The sequence below is a fragment of the Lissotriton vulgaris genome, chromosome 3_1, assembly GCF_964263255.1.
Source record: "Lissotriton vulgaris chromosome 3_1, aLisVul1.2, whole genome shotgun sequence".
Lineage (NCBI taxonomy): Eukaryota > Metazoa > Chordata > Amphibia > Caudata > Salamandridae > Lissotriton > Lissotriton vulgaris.
Genome location: NC_141689.1, coordinates 1,119,341,010 through 1,119,363,037, shown reverse-complemented (window position 1 = coordinate 1,119,363,037; position 22,028 = coordinate 1,119,341,010). Strand labels below are relative to the sequence as shown.

Below are 22,028 nucleotides of genomic sequence, written 5' to 3'. Positions count from 1 at the left end.
GAACTCCCAACTAGCAGTTGAGTTCACCATGGTAGAATCTTTTTACCTCAGTGTGGTCATGTCATGAATGACGAAGCATGTCACAATAACCTGTGGGTGAGGTGACCTTTCCAGAATCTGTGGTGGACACCTACTTTTTCGTTTCATCTACGGGTTTAGAATCATTTAGCCCCAATATTGTATCCTAGAACACTTGCGGCCCAATTACGATCTCGTTTGGAAAGCATTCCTACCAAATCAATCCCGGAATGCTTTCCGAATGACTCGGATCGGGGGAGTCTGACCAAGAGATTTGGATGTATCCGGATGCTTCTGGATACGATTCGGTTGGACTCCCATTGACTTCAATGGCAGCCTGTGTTCCGAATGAGAACACAGGCTCACATTGAAGAAAGGGGTGGCTGGGAAAAATTGGGCATCCTGTGGGGGGCACCCCATGGTGCCTGCCACATTGTGCATGGTTGGAAAGGAGGGTCCCTTGGATACCTCCATGGACCTGATGCAGAGGGCCCCGGGTGAAGGGGGGCTTGCTGCGGGCCCCCAAAGGCAGATTCCGACAGCCGATTCGTTCTGGAGAAACGGAATTGGAACGGCTGTCCAAATGGGTCATTGTACCCGCTCGCTCGGAAACCGAGTCCATGGAGCTGTACGATTTGACTCTGAAAGATGCAACTTGTCTGAATGCCTTTCTGAACCAATTCGGACAGCCCTACCGGTTTCCAGGCATCGCACTCAGTCGTTGGTAAGTGTGTGCGATTCGGTCAGAAACAAGGTTCTCCAGATCGGATTCAGCAAACACAAATCCAATTCTGAGCCCTTCCGAACGGCATCGAGATCGACTCCCATGTGTGATAAAAAAAATTGGGCAATGCACAAATATACATTTGGAAAAGCATGCAGGCATTCCATACTCTGAAATTATTAACAAATGCACATCCCTGCCATGCAGTTAGACATAAATTAAGTCACACCAATACTGCTTAGGAAGCTATGAGGTCTTAAATGTATCACTTGTATTTTGAACTCCGGAAAATTATTTCAGTTTTAATATATGAGGTTAGTTATAGTTTGAGCAAGAAATTGTACACTTAAAATGGGGGCATATAACAGCACACAGATAGCTTAATCCAAAGATACATTAATGATTAATTTAATACAAACATAGTCAAGATCTGTTTTATTTTGTATTTAAAATAGCAAAAATATGTATTTAATATACAATTAATAAAAATGTTAAAACATCATGAGAAGATTTAGCTGTTCATAATCATCTTTTGTGGCAAATCTGACAGAATTTCGTTTCATAAACATACAACAGAACAGCTTAATATAGATACAATGTAATGCTGCTATCATCTGAACATAATCTCAGTTAGACATGATATTCTCTTTAAACCTTGATATTAATACATACATTTTAGTCAATAGGTGATAACAATACAACATGTTGCGAAAGGCTTAAGGATATTGTTCTCTCCCTGCTCTTGGCAAGCTGCCCGCAAGCAGGGGACCCCTTTGTTTTTCAAAATTGTATGAGGTTAGAGACAATTGGTAATGTTATGCTACAAAGGTGATATTTTGCAGCAAAGTTTATGTTCATGTTATGCTATTTCGGCTCTCTAAAGTAGCCTCCTGGTTGCATCGGCACCTTACAAAAATAACAGTATTCACAAATAAAAATGTTAAGCGAACATTTTTATTTCCATTTAACTTTTTGTAGATACCCTGTATTCTTGACACATATAATGACCACATTTTACATCAAGAGTGTGGTACTTGGTCATTAAGTTAAAAAAACCTGCAGTTTTCACAGACTATTATGTAAAGGAAACAAGAGTTTGCTCTTAATGTGTTTCCTGCTACTGTTTTTAACTAGCCACAAAGCACACATGCGTCACATTCCTATATCCGTAAGGAATAAATGGGTCAATATTGGTCATTTCCTCCTCAGCGCAGAGCTCCAAAGATAACCCTTTCCTGGCCCATTCTCATGGATAAGGAGAATGCTTCCTGGGGTTAAAAACATCCAACAAGGCCACATTGCAAGTGTCTGCAATAATATGCAACATTTTCACTGGTGAACATCTGCTTAAATCAGCAACCTATTCAATAGTTTGACAACCTTTGTAAAACGCTAAGATAGAGACTTACAAAGGATGCAGTTGGTCCACAATTGTGCATTGTATCACCAAGTCAAAGAATATTTACTGCTGAAAACTGTGAAAGGGAAAACGTATAATGTATTCTCCTTCTGTTCAGATTATAACTAGGGGTACAGTTTAATTCACATGTAAGAGGCAATATTAAAGTTATGAGGCAAGTAGCAATCAACAAAATTACTTTGTAATTTGATATCAAAGAGAAATGTAACCCTGTGGCCATTTCTCTAATATTGATCTCACTTTCATTCACTCCCATTATAGAAGTATTTATACAAGCTGAATACCTGACACCAACAAGTTATGCCTTACTCCAGAATTAGGTGAAGCATTAGAATTTCCAGAACTGAGATGTGCTTACTTATGGACATGTGTTTGGACGGAGGTACTCTGCATGGCTCTGGGGAGCTGTGCTGCCATGTCCTATACTGTTTCCCTGTGGGCTTTTGTTGTTAACCCTCAGTGAGGTAAACAATTATGCATTCCTACTGGGGGTTCACTGTGTTAACTGACTTGAAACACCAGAACTGTATTCTGAAGTCAAGGGGCACACAAAGTGAATGCGCCTTTGCAGAGAATGTCTACTTGCCTTGTCTAGCCATGTTCTGAGGGACGGTGGGGTGGTGATTGCAGCATGATTTCAAACGAAGGATACACATATTTGTTTTCAACTGTAGCTGCACCTTTCCAGCAGAGATGCTATTAGCATCCTGGTGTAATACGCCTGCTCAGTTTCTGCTGGGCTATATCCTTTACCTCCTTACTATGTGTGACATATTTGGGGGCTGGGGGGAAGTGGTGGCAGTGAATGTGTATTCGCAAGTGAGTCTTTGTGGATGAGTGTAATGTCACTGTGTATGCTTAACCATGTACATGGTGGAATCCATTGCATTGCACATGTGTGCGTCATTCAAAATGATGACTGCCATTGTGCAAGGTTACCCAGTGTCCAACTTGGACCCATGTGCCTGCACATTCATATTCCAGATTCCACCTTCCCTTAGTGCAATAGTTCCTGTTAGTCGGGTTTATGGCTCACCAGCCACATTGCCTTTCCCAGAGAGCTCCCTGTTCCTAACACTTCACCTTGCCTTGATCGTCATGTCAAAAAGATCTGCTCTTGTCTAGAGTGGACAAACATTTTCCCTAGATTATCTGAAATCGGCCCAAGGGAAGCCACAATTGATTATTTGTGATCCCTGCATTCACTGATCTAGGAGTGGCTTTGTCCCGATAGGTTTAAAGGAGCCTAACGGAATTCAAAGCTTCCAATAGTACTGATTGATCAATCTTGACCACACATACTAGGCCTCTGGATTAGAATGTTGTTCAAGGATTTCCTTGACATCCAAGACAGATGCGCAGAAATGTAGCAGAAACATTTGAGTTCCAGAGGTACATCTCTGTGATTAACTTTCATTTAGGCTGGTGAAGTTGTAGATCATAACACCAACTACAAAAATGGTAGCAAAAATATTGACACCCTAAATATTATAAAGATAAATATATATAGGTAAGTATAAATTTACAATTTTTCACTCTACATCTATGTACATTGAAGATATGTACATAAAGTATCATATACTTTGTCTTCCATCTTGTTGTAGTACAATATATATTGATCCAACACAAAATGTCAATACTGTCAGGTGTTTTCTGTACAACTTAATTTATACCGAGCATATGGACAAGACTGTATGCAAGGAAGAATTTATCTCATCAGAATAAATCAGTTTCAAATCTGCATTTTATTTGCACAATTCATTAATTTTTCTAGTTTTTGTTCCCTTTTTAAGGAAGCTTTTTGAAGCACATTACAAATACATAATACAAAAAATCATCATGTCAAAACATCACCTATATATCTCATTCATACAACAAGGACATTACAATCATACTGTAAACTCATTCAAACTTCTCACACTCAGAAAGGTAAAAAATACACACTTTATGTACCATTATATGCAATAAATGGAAAAGAAACCATAGATGTACAATTGCATGTGAATCACTTTGATTTACAGATTTGCTCAATTCTCTTATGGTTTCCACAAAATAAATGTGTTACAAGAAGGGGGGGTCTACGCGTTTCGAACTCCAGATTTAAGGAGTTCTCGTCAGGACCAAAAGCTGTAAATGCAAAAAAACAAGGGACCTGTGTTAGTGAGTGGCCTCTTATTGTAGAAACCCACATGGGTTCAACACCCACATCTATGCCTCTTACCTCTCTAAATGTAACAGGATGTGCCTCATATATTCCACAGAAATCGCGGAGCGGGACCACCTGTATAGCAATTGAATACATTTACTATAATGACTTAATCCTGACACAATTCCAATGTAATCACACTCCGTGTCATACTCACTCGATGTTGTCTGTCCTTAGTTCTAAAATGGGTAAAGGACAAGGATTCCAATCAGTGATTGCAATTATATCTGGCACTTAAGGTTTTTGCATGCGCATTGCAGCGCTTCTTACCGGTTGAGTTATTGTCTTCGCCGGGAAGATTAGCTGTGTTTTGATCAATTACCACGGGCGTCTGGGGAGGGAAGGAAAGCGAACCAGTCTTAGTGCGTGTCCCCAAAGCGTGTCAGTGAGTGAAGCATGTTGTGTTAACCTCGCGCTCCGCGAGTAAAGCATGCCTTACCGGTATATCTCAACGCGGGGGCCGGCATCAGTATTGGATCGGGCGCGGATACGTTGCGTCTGTAGGGTCAAGAGCGGGAGCGATTTAGTATATCTTCTAAGCGAGGAGAGCATTTTACAAATATTTACAAGTTTAGAAGTTGGAGCTTTAGCTCGTACCTTCGATCCGATGAGTACTCGAGTCGGGTCCCGTCCTCCGGTCTGGTGATTGAATACGTGCAGACGTCTATTTACTTCCTGGTTCCAATGTCACGTGATTGGAGCTAGTATTTGAGTCGCCATCTTAGAGTGGTCCCATTCGGCCATATCAAGGCTTGATTTACGTGTCTATTCATGAGATCACTTGGAGAATCCATATGGTTTAAGCAGTCATTAGTTTAAAGCTCGGTTTTTATTGGAAAATGTGTCAGCTTGTGTATTCAGTTCGGTGGTCTCACCGTTTGGGAGCATTTTGTGGTGGGAGCCTGCACTTTTCTTCCAGTGGGACATCAGAATGGATGTGTTTTATAGTTTAAATATTTCAGAAAGTTCATTTAGTCCATTAATTGCCGTATTAAATCTCACAATCAAAGAGGCTTCTTGTTTGGACAGTTTCCTGTCCACATCACCGCCTCTAGTATCTTGTTCAACCTTGAGTAAAACCGTCCATCGGACATCATTTTCATCGTGATTTTGCAATTGCCAATGACTGACAAGTGGGGCATTAGGTACCTTCCTTTTTATCCTGGATTTATGTTGTTGGATACGAGAACGTACCTCCTGGTTGGTTTTCCCGATGTACAGGAGGTTACAAGGGCATTTGATACCATAAATTACGGATTTCGTCTTGCAATTCGTAAATTGCTCATGTTTCCATGACAATCCGTTGTGTTTGAACACGGATCCTTCTTCAGTCGAGTCGCAACAGTTGCATCCTCCACATTTATGGTGTCCCTTCACTGGGGGTAGGCCCATCATACTTCTTAAATTGGTGGGTAATTTAGTCGGTAGTGCAGCTCTCACCAGCTTGTTAGCCAAATTTGATTCTTTTTTAAAAGCAAAAAGTGCTGTTTTTTTAAGGTCTTCGCATAGGTTTTTTACCAGATGCCAATTATTATTTATGACCTTCTTTAGCTTATTTGAATTTGGGCAGTAAGTGGTTACTAGGACTATTCGGTCCTGTGTTTTTTTGGGCTTTTTTTCCAGTATCTGCTGGGGTGTGACGACACTGCCATAACCTGGTTAGGAAATGGCCAAAGGGAATTCCTACTAGCTCACCATGAAGATGATGAAAATTTCTCAGCTATCATGCAATTACAATCTGGCAAAGTCCTGGGGCCTGATGGCCTACCGGCCGAATTCTATAAATTATATAAACATCTCATTATTCCAGTGCTTCAGCCCTTATTATGTCATTACCCAAGCCAAACAAATTGCCCACGCAACTGGACTCGTACAGACCCCTCTCCCTTATAATGTAGATGCCAAAATCATTGACAAACTAATTGCCAACCGCATCAGTCCCCTGATGCCAGTGCTGGTCCTCGCGGACCACTCTGGCTTTGTCTCGACTAGGAGCACTGCTCACAACTTGAGGAAATTTTTCGCCTTAATGCACAACATTGATCCCGAGGAGAACGCGGCTGCCATATTTCTCGATGCCACCAAGGCATTCGACTCCCTAGAATGGGACTACCTATCCTTTGTGTTGGTACTCATGGGTTCCCCCCCTTTCCTAGCCTTGTTGTATACTGGTCTGCGTGCCACCGTGATGGTAAATGGACTGCGTTCTTCCTCTTTCCCGCTGGCGAGAGGCACCAGACAGGGATGCCCACTTTCCCCTCTACTATTTGTATTGGCTGTTGAACCTCTCGCTACTAAAATCAGACAACACTATCGGGACCATGCTATCATTTACCCAGAGCGGCAGATTCTCATCACTCCCTATTTACGACACCCTGGCGTTAGCTTGAATCCCATTTTGCGCCTATTTATCATATTCGGACAATTATCGGGGGTCAACATCTATTGGTCTAAGTCCCAAATTTACCCACTCATTGACTCTACCACAAGATTCACTCTGGACTTTCCCCTTAAGTAGTGTGATGACACTCTCACCTATCTGGGCATCATTGTATCCTGCTCACACGATGAACTTATGACAGCTAACTATGGACGTGCCCTAGACTCCATCACTGACAAAATTACACGGTGGATCGCGCTTCCTCTGTCCATAGCTGGCAGGGCATCTCTGATTAAAATGGTCATCCTACCTAAAATCCTTTATTTATTTGTTAACATTTCCTACGCCCTCAGCCGTCATTTCTTCTCTGCCATGAAGTCCCAACTGATACGACTACTATGGGGAGGGAAACAAGCCAGGCTCAACTGGCACACACTTACGCGCCCTTACCAATCGGGAGGGTTTTCCGTACCAGACACTGACTTGTATTTCAGCTGTGCACAGGCGCATTTTGCTACATTCTGGATGAAGCCACCCCTACATGCCCCACCTGGCGATTGAACATGGATATATGCGCCCTACCCCTAGCACGGCGTACATCAGCGTTCCTCCGGTCCCCAGGCTCATTGCATCCACCACCGTTCAATGTGCAGTTAGTGCATGGCACGACCTAGCTAAAGAGACCAATTGCACACCGCTATACTCTCCTCTCCTTCCCCTTCAGGGGAAACAGGACCTCCCAGTTACACAGGAGGGTGGATGTCGGCAGCTCCTTTGTAAACTCTCTATACATATCTGGGGACACCTATACACCGATGGGAAATTTAGCACTAGCGAGGATTCTTTAGAGACGCAGATCCTACTCCTTTGGACCGCTTTTATTACATCAGACTCCGACAGGATGTAAAAGCTGCTACACCTTCTTTTCCTTTAGAACCCCCAGTGATGTCCCCGCTACATATCCTGCAACAACAGGATGCCCCTGAACATGTACTGTCCAAATTGTACCCCACCGTCCAAACCAATAGAGAATATAACCTACCACTGGCCCAGGGCAGGTGGGAGATAGAACTCGGTCACCCTATAACCAATGAGCAGTGGACATACTGCTGTGCACAGACAGGTAAAAGTTTGTCTAACAGCAGATTCAGGATGATACTTTACAAATACCTTCACCGTTTATATTACACGCGAGCGCGACTGTGCAGGCTGAAACTGCGAGACAACGACCGCTGTGATCGATGTTGCAGGGAGGGCGCCAACTTTAGACACCTAGCCTGGGACTGCCCGCCTATACACCGATACTGGGAGGAAGTGCTTGCTGCACTAGATCTCTAGGCCGGATTGCACGTCCCTACTGAGCTATTCACTGCCCTACTGGGTTATACCGAACCCATGGCTGCTAAAATGAGGAAGTATACCTCCATGACACTACTAATCGACAAAAGGAAAATTTCCTGCAGGTGGGGGAGTGGCAGAGCGCCGAAATTTAAGGATTGGCTCCTAGACATAATATACTGTCAGGAGCAGCTACACATTTATGCAGAACGTCAGCCCCCTCTCCTCACCCCCAAGAGATATATGGGGGCCGTTGCAAACCTATATTGGAACACGCCGTAGTTAAAAGCGCGGAAACTTCATAGCACAGATTACCTACTCCGTGACGATCTCCCCTCAGCAACACGCACAATTACCAGGCACTAATAAGCTCGGGACGATGTATGTTGTAGCCATATTATTTATGGGCCGTATTATCTCCTCATCATGGTTATGATTTGTTTAACATGTGACACACAAGTGGAATTGGTTCTCTTCCTTTACAAGATGCCTTAGTTGTGTATTACTGTTATTAATACCATATATGTCTGCAATGATGAATCTGCCTTTACAGCCAAACACTCCCACTAATGCGGCCGGCCCGTAAAAGTTGTAGGAGGCTTGCTGTGTACTCCCCTACCCCCGTTATACATCCGCCAATGTCGCTATGCCGGCCGAGTCATGGTTGTAGGCAGTAAGTGGGAATGTATGTCCATTGTTGGTCTTTATTAAAGGTTTTTTGAAACTTAAAAAAATACAAAATAATTGTAGGTTATTTCTTAAAATTGTCAAAGTTGCTTAAAATATTAAAAACTTTATTGATAGATAATTGTTTAACATTAAATTAAATGTATTTATATGTTTAAATATATTAACTAATCTTAACATTAGGTCCTATCGGGCTTTATTTCAAGTCCCTCCTGCCATTATTTTCTAGAGGAGGGTGTGGCAGCACGAGTGGTTGCTTATATGTGGTGCTGGTATGCTTTTGGGTCTTTTTTGACAATAGTATTGATAGAAAGGCAGTTTGTTAATAGCAACTTGCTTACCCATTTTGAAGGGGTGCATGTCACTCCCTAAGCAGGTCCTTAGTCCCTCCCAATTATCTTCTTACTCCTCCTTTAGCGTTGCCTCTTAATTATTAACCATTTTTCAGCCACTCTCCTCTGTCCCTCCCACATTTACTACTACAACGTATAACTGCGTGTGCGAAGAGCTCTGCAGTCGAGGTGGAACTCTCCGTGAATTAAAGATATGAGAGGTGGAGGCGTAGAACCCTGTACGTAGGTATGTGACTATCATTTTGTATTATGTTAGTAGCACTATTGTAGTATTACTGAACGTAAATAGGCCCCAAAATGTCTTTCATGCTATCCTTTTGAGCTTGTAGTTGTTAGCCAGACTATTAGCATGATGCAGTTTAGCCAATCCAGGGTCTAGTAGGCATCCTACTAGTGGCAGATGATGATCTCTGAAATCCATGAGGTGTAATACTAACATCAAATTCCAGAAGGTGAACCCAACTTTTCTAAATGAGTTCGGGGGTTGCCCTGAGAAACTTTTAAAAATAATAGTATTAAATAATTTTTTTAACCACAATGTTCTCATAATTTGGTTTAAAAACTCTAACATGGCACTCCTAACTATTCAAGGGTCTGATGTATGTAGCACTGGTCACAAAATAGCAGTAGCAATTTGTGACTAATGTTTATGCGACCAGTGTGGTAATTTGTGAACTGTCGTATGTACTAGTAGATCAGTTTGCCAATTACCGATTCTTAGTGGGTTGCAATTCGAGATACCTCATGAATATTAATGAGGTAGGTCACAAACTGGACCCCACTAATTGCAGCCATTACATGGATGTGAGCATGCTGGGGTCAGCAACTTATCTATACTAATATAATAAAGAGAGAGCCGAAACCTTTGAGGCGGGTAATCTCAGGAACCACAGCACCAATCACAACACCCAATACAGCGTTGGAAAGGGCAGTTACAGCAGAAGGACATAGGCTATGCAGACGCCCGCCATATACATTTAAAAGGTAAAAGAACCGTGCCAGCAAAGTAGTCCCTTGTGGGTGTGTCTGCATTGTGCTGTGGGCGTGTGCTGGGGGCGTGACAAACGCTGGGGGTGCATGGTACGTTCCGCCCTTCATGCCATGTCTCATATTGTGTGCTAATCCCACCCTGCTCCATTTAAATACCCCTGCACCCCATAATCATAACCCACCCATACTCCTTAAAATACCCCAACACCCTTAAACACTAACCCATCTTAACCCTATAAATATACCCTGTATCCCAAAACCCAAACCTATCCCTAAACCCTAAAAATACCCCTGTACCCCAAAACCCAAACCTAGCCCTGAACCCTAAAAATAACCATGTACCCTAAAACCCAAACCTACCCCTGAACCCTCAAATACCCCTGTACCCCAAAACCCAAACCTAGCCCTGAACCCTAAAAATATCCCTGTACCCCAAAATTCAAACCTAGCCCTGAACCCTTAAAATACCCCTGTACCCCAAAACCCAAACCTACCCCTGAACCCTAAAAATACCCCTATACCCCAAAACCCAACCCTAGCCCTGAACCCTAGAAAAAATACCAGTGTACCCCAAAACCCATACCTATTCCTAAACCCTAAAACTACCCCTGTACCCCATAACCCAAAACTATATCTGAACCCTTAAAATACCCAAACACCCCAAAACATATACCGAGTACCCCAAAACATATACCCCTATACCCATACTTACCTTATCTAAACATTTTAAAAAAACATGATTTTACCATTCATGCATTTACAACGAATTTCGTTGTAAATGTATGCGTGGTAAAAGCAAATAAAATTTAATGCCATGCGTTATAATGGCATTGCGGAGTCATGGTACTTTCGTAATGAAAGTATGCGGAGTGATGGTATGCGGAAAGAAAGTTGCGATAAATGGGTGTTTACCCTCCCCCGGTAAGTACATTGGTGGCACGGCGGCCCACATTTCCAGCAACATACTCATATTTTTTCATCACCCATTTGAAAAATGCACAGGTCTCTCTCATTGATGGCCAGCACCGACATGCACTGCACTGTGAATCTGAGCGTTTCACAGGCCTGTCACAGATAAGAAATGCTATCAAAACGAAATCCTACAAAACAATATACTACTGGCCGGCAGCAATTCATACCCGGACAACGTCGGGACGGGCTGCTAGTTTTCTATAAAGAAAAATGGGATGTGGTTAAAAAAAACAGAAAAGTGTACGTTTCATTTCTTAAGAGTAGGCAGAAGTCTATGGGACCACTGCCCACTCTTAAAAACATTTTTGTAAACATTCAGAACCAGGAAGTGGTCCAGTGGGGACCACATCCCATGTGAAAATGGCTTTTCAACTCCTTTGAGGAGGTGATAATAGATGAATGTTTTGCAAACTGACTTTAGTTGCAAAACATTATTATACGTATTAGAATGTATTTAGAAAGGACACCCTAAACACATCCCTTCCAAATGTCAATTCATACTCTGGTTGCACACCCAAATTGTGATTCAGTAAAATGTTACAAAATTGCAATTTGTAGTTTGTACATAAAAAAGCCTTTTTTTTGCGATCACAAACGGCCCAATTATGGTACTCAAACATTTTGCAACAGAAAAAAGGCTACGTACATCTGGCCAAAAGTACTTTTGTAGTGTGCCAAGTCCATTCAGCAAAACGCTTGCCATTGTTTGACCCCATTTTTTCAAAATGTGCAATGCTTTTCCCCATATTTTCCTCCATTATGCCTGAGTGCACCTTTTTGAAATGGGTGCTTCCATTGCCAAATATTACATGCAGTTCCAGTGTGAGAATGTTGCCATTGATGCCATCCAAATACCATGTGAGACCCATATGTAAAAATATGTCAGGGGCAGCATTTTGTCGTGGTTGTCTGCATCTACATACATACCATGGTTGTCCTCACTAATATCAAGTATTATATTTAATGTGCCCCCCAGCATTTTGCCATGGTGTCCCACATGCCAAGAATTTAAATGCCTGCCAGCATTTTCCATGAATAAGAATTATCTCCGATATGCAGTGCTTAATATGTAAAATATTAAGTGCCAGGGATCTTGTCAGGAGGCCATTGCAGGTTACACCACACATTGCCCCTGCCGTGCTGCCAATTATAGTAACAACACAACTACTGACCAGCACACTCCTACAAGTTTGACAATTCAGACTATTCCTGGCCCCCAAAACTATAAAAATGGCTTGGGCGGCAGTTAACAGTAATTTGTAATGTACATGGAATTAATATTCGACTGCTGTTGCGGTCATCACAAAATTAGCCATACAGGGCCACCTTGTGGCAGACTGTCACAAATGACAGTATTAGCAATGAAGTGCCAGTACTAAGCACCGGAAACAATGGCTCAAATTAAACACTGCCAGTATGCCAGCACCAACATGTTGTGAAGGGTGCCCCTTATTCCAAAATCTACCCCTAATATGTGAATGTCAGCATTCTGTCATGAGTACAGCATATGCTGAGAATTGCCACCAGTAGGCCAGCCCCAGCATTGTGCCATTGGCGGCTCTTATATCAAGAATTACACCTAGTATAATGGTGCTAGCATTATACCCCCAAATGCCAAGCATACTCTGCCACCTGTGCTCATTATGCCAAGACGTTCCTCCAAATATAACCGCTCTAGCATTTTGCCATGAATAATTCATATTTCAGTAATTGCCTCCAGTATGCTAGAACCAGAGGCTGATACACAAGCATAATGCATAATGCACTCACTCACATACAATCATGCTAACTTCCTCACTCACTTTCATTGTAACTATCGCTGCCTCATATTCTTTCTCAGTCACATGCAGTCCCTCATACTCATTTTCACTCTCTCACTATCACTGTCACTCACAGTCACCTGCACCCACTGTTACTCTCATTCACTCTCAGGTTCACATCTAACTCTCACTTAGTCCCACTTAATCCCACTCACTCTGAGTCACTCATTCTCACTCACAGTTTCAGTCACTACAGTCTCTCAAACCTTGAATTAGAAAACTGAAAGCTGAAGCCTGAGCAGTATATATGCCATGTACTATGCAGGCTTCATCTTTGACCTGAAGGCAGATGAGGCCCTTTAGACAAGAGCTGGGACTTTGCCAGTCCTGAAAAGACTACCTCATAGTCAAGACACCGCATTATTTATTGTTATTACCAGTCACTGCAGTGGCTGCTCCTCTGCCAAGGCGGAGGAGCGCCACCCCACTGCTCTTTGAGCAGTGGAAAAAGGAAAAATAAAATTATAATAATGCAACTTTATTCTCATTTTATTTTTCAGTACTGAAGAAGGTTTATTGGGCAGGGCTGGGCTGAAGTCACAGCCAACAGGGGGAGTGGTTTGGGCAATTAAGTGTGCATGACAGTTTGGCCAGCCGTCTTGGAACTCAGACCAATCGCGATGCTGCTGTCATGGTGACAGCAGTGTCGTGATTGGCTCAGGGGACTTTGTGTGTGCTCCCTGCTTCTGGCAGGAACAGAAGAGGACAGAGCTCGACGGAGGTGGTGGCGATCAGGCAGGTTAGTGAGATTATTTATTTATTTTTCTACTCCCGCCTCAACCATGCTATTTGGGGGCAGCTGCTACTGAGTCACAGTACTTAAAAAGTACGTTTGTTCTGTACATCAAACAGCATTTTAGCTGCTTCTTCTGAAGTTGTTTATTAGAGGAGGTAAAACGCACACTGGCACTGACACCGACAGAATATCCACAGGGGAAAATGAACAAAGAGCTACAGCCATCAACGTGCATCCTTGAGTAAGGTTACTGATAACAATACTGATAGACAAACTTTTGCATACAAAAAGCCCAAAAATAGTTTGCCTCCCTATTAAGAATGGGATTTTTGGCTGGCTAAGGCTTGTGCCAAAGCCAGCCAGAGACCATTGCTCTAGTCAGGGCAAGGGAGTTACACGCCAATAAAGATAACCCCAGCTCACCCCCCTGGTAGCTTGGCACAAGCAGTCAGGCTTATCCCGGTGGCAATGTAGAAAGCGTTTGCGCAACACACACACAGCAACAACATACTAGGCACACCACAAAAAGGAACTCCACACAAGGTTATATATAAAAATAGCCTTTGTATTTATCATAAAACACATTAGAATTGTCATCACATAATATACACTGTGCCAACTGGCCCTGTGCAATATTTACAGGAGATTATATACACATGGCAGGGCCAATTGGACCACTGTCAGAACCATCACTTTTGTAAGAATAGTAAAGGTAAGAACATATGAAATGAACATAGAACACAACCAGTAATTACATTGAAACACTGTACTAAGCACCCTCCTGTAAAATAAATCATAGTATGCACAGCATCACATCAGGCGAGAAATATATTCTGCGCCAACCTCATAAGCCTAAACATAGTATACCATAACCTCCTAAGCATAACTCACATTAGGGGCATAATTCACAGCATAAACCACTGTAGAGAATAACTCAAACATAAACACAGTATGCAAAACCTCATAATCATAAAACCATATCTAGAGGCATAAATCAGGGTGCGTAAATCATACTATATAAATTACTATCCTAGCATCACATAAATCACATTAGGGCTTGGCACCCTATTAATCTAACAGTCCCCCTGGCCAACTTGACATCTCAAAAGGGGACTCAAATGCCCTTTGTCCAAAAGTCAGGGTGCACTGCTAATGCAGCAGAAGTCAAGAGTGCGAAATTGTGCTGACCTAAACGTTGCTGGCACTAAGTGCTGCGCAGCTGGGAAAGTACTGGGGCGGAGGAGTTTATCTCACTCATAAGACATGCCCCTAAAGAAAGAATGGCCTAAACGTTGCAGCTGGCACTATTTGCTGTGCAGATGGGAATCTGAATGTGGGCCTGGGCACTCGCTGTGCCCTTGTACAAAATATGCAGAACGATGCGGCTGCCTGCGCTGGTGCAGGACAGCTGAGAATAAACAAAGTACAGGGGCCTGGCATCACTGTGCCTTCTGGGCCCCCACTGGGGCTCCCTCTATAAATACAATTACCCCCAAAGCATTGCGCCTACCCTCTAGCAAGCGGGGCAGCTGGAGACCAAAACTGTAAGGCACAGGCTCCTCCGGGCCCTTAAACAACAATGTGCACTCTTGAAGCTCTCTCTGGGCCTCTTAAACAAAAACTGCCCCAAAGAGAGAGGTGAGCACTGGCATTCTCTGCGCCATGGAATCCCCGCTCACCGGGACTCTAAAACAAATGGGGCCATTGGGAGTGACCCGCGATGGCGGGTCCGCTCAGGAAAGGGGCACTGTACACTGTGCCCTGAACGGGCACCTGCCGTGTGCCAAGGATGACCCCATGCCCCCCACGGGGACATTGTTCACTCCTGGTGGCTGCCCGTCCGAGATCAGCCCTCACTCACCGGGTTCTTCCTCGCGACGGGATCAGCACTTCTTCTCCCGGTCTCCTCTTCTCAAATGCGGCAGGGGCAAGGACAGACAATGTGCCTCGAGCCCCCTCAGCCTTCAATCTCCATGGGCTGCGGGACGCGGGGCTCTCCCTTGGCTATGCGAGCCCCGCTGACGCACTCAAGCACTTTCCCATACTGCTGGGACCTCTCTCCTCGGGGCAAATGTGGAAGTGGAGCCCTCGAGGCTTCAAGAGGTGAGCAGGCCCCGCCCACTGGCACGTGGACACGCTGGGCTCCTGGGTCGCTGTGTGATCGCGGCAGCAGTTTCTCTTTCCTCCTCTTTTTGTTGCCATGCGGGGTGGGCACCTGCTATGAAAATAACACAGAAGCAGGGTGGGCACCCGTTCTCCAAAAATAAGCACGCTGGAGGGGGCCAAACTTGGGGTGGGCACCCATGATTTTACCTATAATAAAGCGGGGTGGTCTTCCGCCGAACAAGGGCGTAAACTGCAGGGGAATCCCTATGCTGGGGATTCCCCCTCTCCTCCTGCAGCGCAGCGCTGCAAACGCCAGCTCCTTTCCTTCAAAGTCACACTCTCACAAGGGGTTATAAGCTTATGGTCTTGAAGAACAAGAATGAGTAATAGGGTCCCAAAAGTCCTTTAGGCATCAAGGGACAATAGAGGGCTCAGGGAGGCAAGCCCTCATAGCAGCCCCGCTGGGTCCTAGCAGCAGCACGCCCTAGCAGAAACAGCACACCAAGACTGCACATTTATATGGGGTCACAGCCCCTATATTTATATCACATTTCCCTTTGTGTCACAGCACAGGTCTTGGGGATACCAGCCAGAACCGGATTAGGGGGGATTTGGAGCACTTTGTTTTGCCAAGCTACTCTTCCCCTTTGTCAGGTGGGAACTAAGTGATCAGACACACCACAGGGGGTGGAGCCAGCATTGTGCAGGCTGAGCACAGTCCTATTCAGAGTCAGGGGATTTCTCCTCCCTCTACTCTCAGCTCAGGCGTCCCATTCAGCCTAGTGCTGACTCATCCTGCCCCTCCTGGAGCCACCCACACCTCTCAGCTCCTGTCACTCACCGAATTTAGGGCTGGTAATTGTACCCTGGTAATTGTCAAAACTGAATGCCCCCCCCCACCCATCTCTAACCCTGGGGCGAAATGATCAACCATTCCAAGTTTTACATGTCAGAATGGAGCATTACGTCCATGTCCTCTAATTGTGTGGGAACATTTGCATATTTCACTTGTTCGGAAAAGCAAAAACTCAGAATGATGTGGCTTTTCCTCACACAGGTTGGCCAAGTTTTACCTATGGAAATTTATGCGGGGGAAAAACTGCCAGATCTCTGCAAACTTTGTCACAACTCATAATCCGGAGGTGGGGCACAGACTCTTGTTTGTGCTTGGATTGGGATTTCGGCGGTACATGTAATAAGTGTTATTTTTTTCAAACAATTTCAGCAGTTTTGTTGAAAGAGGTTGTTTCATGATCACTTGTTTGGAAAAAAAATACATCGAGTTGTTGAGTCAAGTATAAACAAACAACTGGGTCAGAAAAATAATCTTCCTGACGAGAGAGAATGAATATCACTGCGTTGAAAGAGAGCAGCCACGTCTGGGCCGGTAGCACCATTTCAGAATGAGATTAAAGAAAAAAAGAAAATGAGCCTGGGAGCTTGTGCCAATGTGCATCTTGGTATCCTTAGAATTTTTGAAGCTGATCAATCATTTTGTAGTGCTGGGTTAAGGATTACCCAGTTTCCTGGGAGATGCCACTCAAACAATTACTACTGGAAAGCGTACAGTATACCCAAACTCTTTAGGCTAGACTTATTAACAAGATTTAATATGTACTTTTTACCGGTTTAAGAAGTTAAAAAAACATCCAGTAATTTAAAAAATTCGAAGTTAGTGGAGTTTTGCACTTAGTTTAGGTTTGTGATTCAGAAATCTCATTTTTTTCACGAATCGATTTGAGTTTGGAATAAACTGATAGCTTTTTCCCTTAATAAATCGTTTTTTTCTAATATTTTTTTGTCAAGAATTGATTGTTCTTTTCGAATGAATGATTCAATTTTTGTCATTGTACTTTTTTTGGGGGGGGGGGGGGGGTTATTCACAGTTTGCGACATTTCACTTTTTGATCACTTAAATTTACCCAGCTCTTGTATAAATAACATAGAAGGGAAATGCAAGTTTTTTTTTTTTTTAAAGCGGGTTGTTGTATTTGGGTGACGATTTTGGAGGGGCTGGCCAGTTGCTATTTGCAAGCCAGCCGAGATAAACTTCCAAGTTCTAACGCCCCCCTACAGAAAGTTAAACATTGGTGAAAAACGGATTAAACAATACTTTAATACAGAAATACTCGTGGCTACTTTCCACTTGTATTTCTAGATTTAGGCTCCCCTTATAGGTTTTGCTGTCGTTCCGCATTTTTAACAGCCTTACTTCAAGAGAGCATCAATTCTGATTAATATACAAAAGTTCATGTCTCTCACTATTCAGGGTTTTGAGAGAGATTTGCTATATCCACGAGCTGTGAAGATTTTAGGGCCGCAATTACATACTGTACACGTCTACCTCTGTTCGTAGTACAGCTTTTCGGCTCTCTCTATGCAATCCATTCAGACATGTTCTGTTAAAAAATAGGTAAAGAAATGCTTTTTAATTCCGAAAGAAGTCCACACATGACTTTTGCTAAAAAGGTCTAACCACATTTGTCCCTGGAGGCTACTGTAACATTTCAGGCGGAGGCCCCAAGTGCACGAGCCTCAATGGCTACTTTCATCCATCCTTTAGCCTCTAATTTCCCTTTTGATCCAGCTGCCATTCGTGGTTGTATGTAAAGTGCTCCGCTGCCATTTTGGCAGGGTTCCTGCTCTACAAAATCCAAAATAAATGGACGATTAAAACGTGCCCAACGTGTTTGCTTGTAATATCGGAATTTATAAAATAACAGTCACTCTTTTGAGCACACTTATGTTTTCTATTCAAACATTACACCCTGAACTTTAATAAACGGATTTTTTTTTTACAGAATAAATGCAAGTTATAGATTTTGAACATGTAACAACGACTCTTGTACATTCAGGGGCATATTTACAATAAAGTGGTGAAGCATATCGTTAAGCCTAGAAGGTTAACAACACGCTTCGTCACTTTAGAAATGCAGAGCTGCACCATATTTACTAGAATATATTGCAGCCCTGCATTTCCCCCACACTGGCGGGTCCCGGTGTCTGATAATTACGCCAGGACAAGTTTGCTTGTTTCTGTGGGCTCCAACCTTTGGCAAGGTAGACTGTGTCCACTCTGTGAAAAGAGTGGGTTGATGCGGTCTACACACATGTACCCTCGATTGGTGCCCTGAATATACCTCTTCAAATTATTACATTTGCTTACTATTGGTAACATGAGCTCTACAAGTATGATAATATAGCATTTCAAACTGTGGCACGCAGCCTTTTTTGAGAACATTCTGAACAGTTTTTCTATTAAAATATGTATAGCATGTTTCCTCACAGCTATTTTCAGACACTGATGTAACATATTATTAATTGTGTCACAACCTGAGCCCCAGGGTCAATTCAGGATACAAGCTGTGCAGGCATATGTTCCAGTTCATGTATAGCCACCAATGGACGTTGCCAGTGAGACCACCTCCTAATTTCTTGAGTTGTGCAAGAAGCTGAAGACCTGGCTCTCCTAAATAAAGCCCCCCAGCTCTAGGCATGGCTAGGCAAGCACACCTGCTCAGCACCAGGATACTCCTCATGGGTGAAAGTGCACTTAGCAAATATACATGACATTGACTGTGATTGCTCTACCCAATGCAAGCTAGTCCTGCTCCCATACTCTAGCAACTGTTGAATTTTATTGGACACTAGCTTACACACACAGCTCATCAGCTCTTTCTTCATATAAAAGGGCTAGTACTGTATTTGTTGTAAATCTTGATGTAGCTAATTGAAGTAATATAAGTCTGTATCACATGCACAAAATCTCAAAAGGCCCCCCTTTGTCACAACAATTATCACACATCCAATACACCACAGAAATAGTGTAGTTCAGTGTCATCAAGCTTGTGACACTGTGCACTCCTAGTTACACGACACACTCATAACCTTAGACATGACATTGCACATGCAATCAACACAGCACAGATATGCCACACAGTTGGGTATCTCAGTGTTCACAACATCAGTCTCCACCTGAACACACCATACACTACCACAGTACATGCAACAACAGAACTACAAACGTACACCTATCACAGCCCACATAGAGAATTAACTGACTATTATGGCACCAGCAACTCCAATTATGACATTCTATTCTACAAGTACACATATGCCAGGTAGTTGAATAGACTCTCAACCTAGGTATGTATTATGTTTCAATGTGAAATTTCTAAAGCACAAACTTCGCGAAAAAGGCAGAGAAGCACTGTACAGATTAAATTCTGTGAAGGTGTCTAATCGATTTGACCCTCCGATCTCACCCATCAGACACCAAAGAAAATGCACGGAAATCCTTGAAACTCATTCACAGAGGACCATACCAATGTATGCAACTGATATCACCTCTTCATAAGACAAATCAGATGCCAGTCTACCATGGAGCTTTCAGAACTATTGAAAAAATTGCCCCATGACTATTGAAAGCACTTCATTGCAATACCAATGGCAGACTTGGCACCAAACATATGTCAATAACATTATATGTAATGAAACGTTACATAAGTGTTGGGATGGAGAGAAAGATTAAATGTAGACAGATTCGTTCCTCCCAATTGACACTACGCACACCATATACATTCACTTTCTGGGGTGCATTCACAAATGTTTGGTAAAATCAATTCTGCTAATCATAGCACAAGATACGATTGTACAGCTGCACAATTCACAATTATTTGCAATTTAACGTATTTCTCAGGCAACCCCAACAAAAAAAGTGAATCTATCCAATACTATATGTGCATTTAAGAATGTTTTTAACTAGATTGTTAACACATGTTATTTTCCTTATGTCTGAGTAATGTAACATACGCACATTTTACATATTAAGAGGGTTAAAAAAAATGTTATTTTGAAATTGGTTATTGCTACTGTTTTCCACACAAATACATTTGTCAAACATGCCAGCCCTTCCTACACACATCTTGTAACAAGCTGAATGTTATACTTTACCCACCCTTCTGCGCAACGTACGCCACCTACAATAAGGTACCGATTTGGTGGCAGGATACGTGTAGCAAGGTTACTTGTAATCATTTGTTACTGCACCAAAACGTACTAACTTATTGATGTAAAGCAACTTTGCATAGCATGTGATTGACCTCTTGCACTCTCAAAGGCAGGACCACTTTTCAAACCCACCCTAAACTGATCTGTGTGCACTGTTCTCAGTTGTACCTTACATTGCACACAGTTCTTCAAAGAAGAGACAAGCTTTCCTATTTGCCGTATAGGTAGCGGTCACCTTGTATTACACACTCTTTGGGAAACTAGGACATTTGAATACAAACATCCTAATTGCAGACATGCTAAATTCCCTCGCGCGAAGGAAGCCATGAAACACCCAGCACGCACAGTCAGTCGGGCGACTTCAGACTACCAGGGAGGCTCTACGCACCGAGCCCAGCGTGTGACGCTAGGGCGCCACCACGCCACGCGGACCAGCACGCAAAGTGACAGGAAAGAGAAACAAAAGAAACATGGTTACCCCAGTGGATGTTTGCCACGGCGAGGACCATGACGGCGGCTCCGAGGGGCTGCATGGCTTCCCGGCGGTGTTTCTTCGCGTAGCCCTGTGGTGCCAGCTTGTGTTATTTTTCCCAACTGAGTCCGGGCCGCATTAACGAATGGAAAAGGTGCGCGCTGCCCCTGCCCCTGCCCCCTCGTCGCTTATTTTGGGACTTTGATAAAAAACAGAGGAAATGCACAGACTCCCTTTGGGAGTTGAGCACAGGGGAAAGTCATTGTTTTAAAAACCCTTCACAGGAACTTCTTTTCTTTGGCAGTGAACCGTGTTTTTGTTATTAAACATTGTAATGATTCATTCTGAAAGGTCAGGGGGGTTTGGAACAGAAGCCTCTTTTCCTCTAGTAGCATGTGCTGCAGCTCATCCCCTGTTGTTTCTTGCCGATTATTTTTAGATCTTTTTTATGGTTCTGCATAGCCAAGAGTGGACCTTGAGTTCGAAAAAAAGGATTACGATTTAAGATATTTTAGGGGAGAAATTGCCTACTATTTAGAAAGCAAGATGTTGTTGTTATGTTGTTTTGATATATATTTGTATAGTGTTACTTTAAATGCTCATGCATTTATCGACTTCTTTTCTACAAATTGGCGACGAGGGAAACTGGGCCTCAACATGGACATCTTTCATTTTATTTAAAAAAATAAAAGGGGAAATCCGAACGGCGTTAACAAGCTGTAATTGGATTTCATTCACATCAAGATTACTCCGTGTAAAGGTTATCATCGGAACCTGCTTGGATTGATCACGTTGT

The 22,028-nt window shown here is 43.1% G+C and overlaps 1 protein-coding gene across 3 annotated transcripts in view; it reads right to left on the bottom strand.

Annotated features, from left to right (window-relative positions):
- EMCN (endomucin) overlaps positions 1 to 21,493 on the bottom strand; it is an 871,751-nt gene extending 850,258 nt beyond the window's left edge. For 2 of the 3 annotated variants that reach the window (XM_086963129.1, XM_086963131.1), the window contains exon 1: positions 21,239 to 21,400. In XM_086963129.1, coding sequence (XP_086819255.1) covers positions 21,239 to 21,293 — 55 coding nt within the window. In that variant the 5' untranslated portion in view covers positions 21,294 to 21,400. Of the gene's footprint in view, positions 1 to 21,238 lie in introns of all 3 variants that reach the window. The other variant, XM_086963130.1, reaches the window with a different exon arrangement.
- Between the last annotated feature and the right edge of the window lie 535 nt (positions 21,494 to 22,028).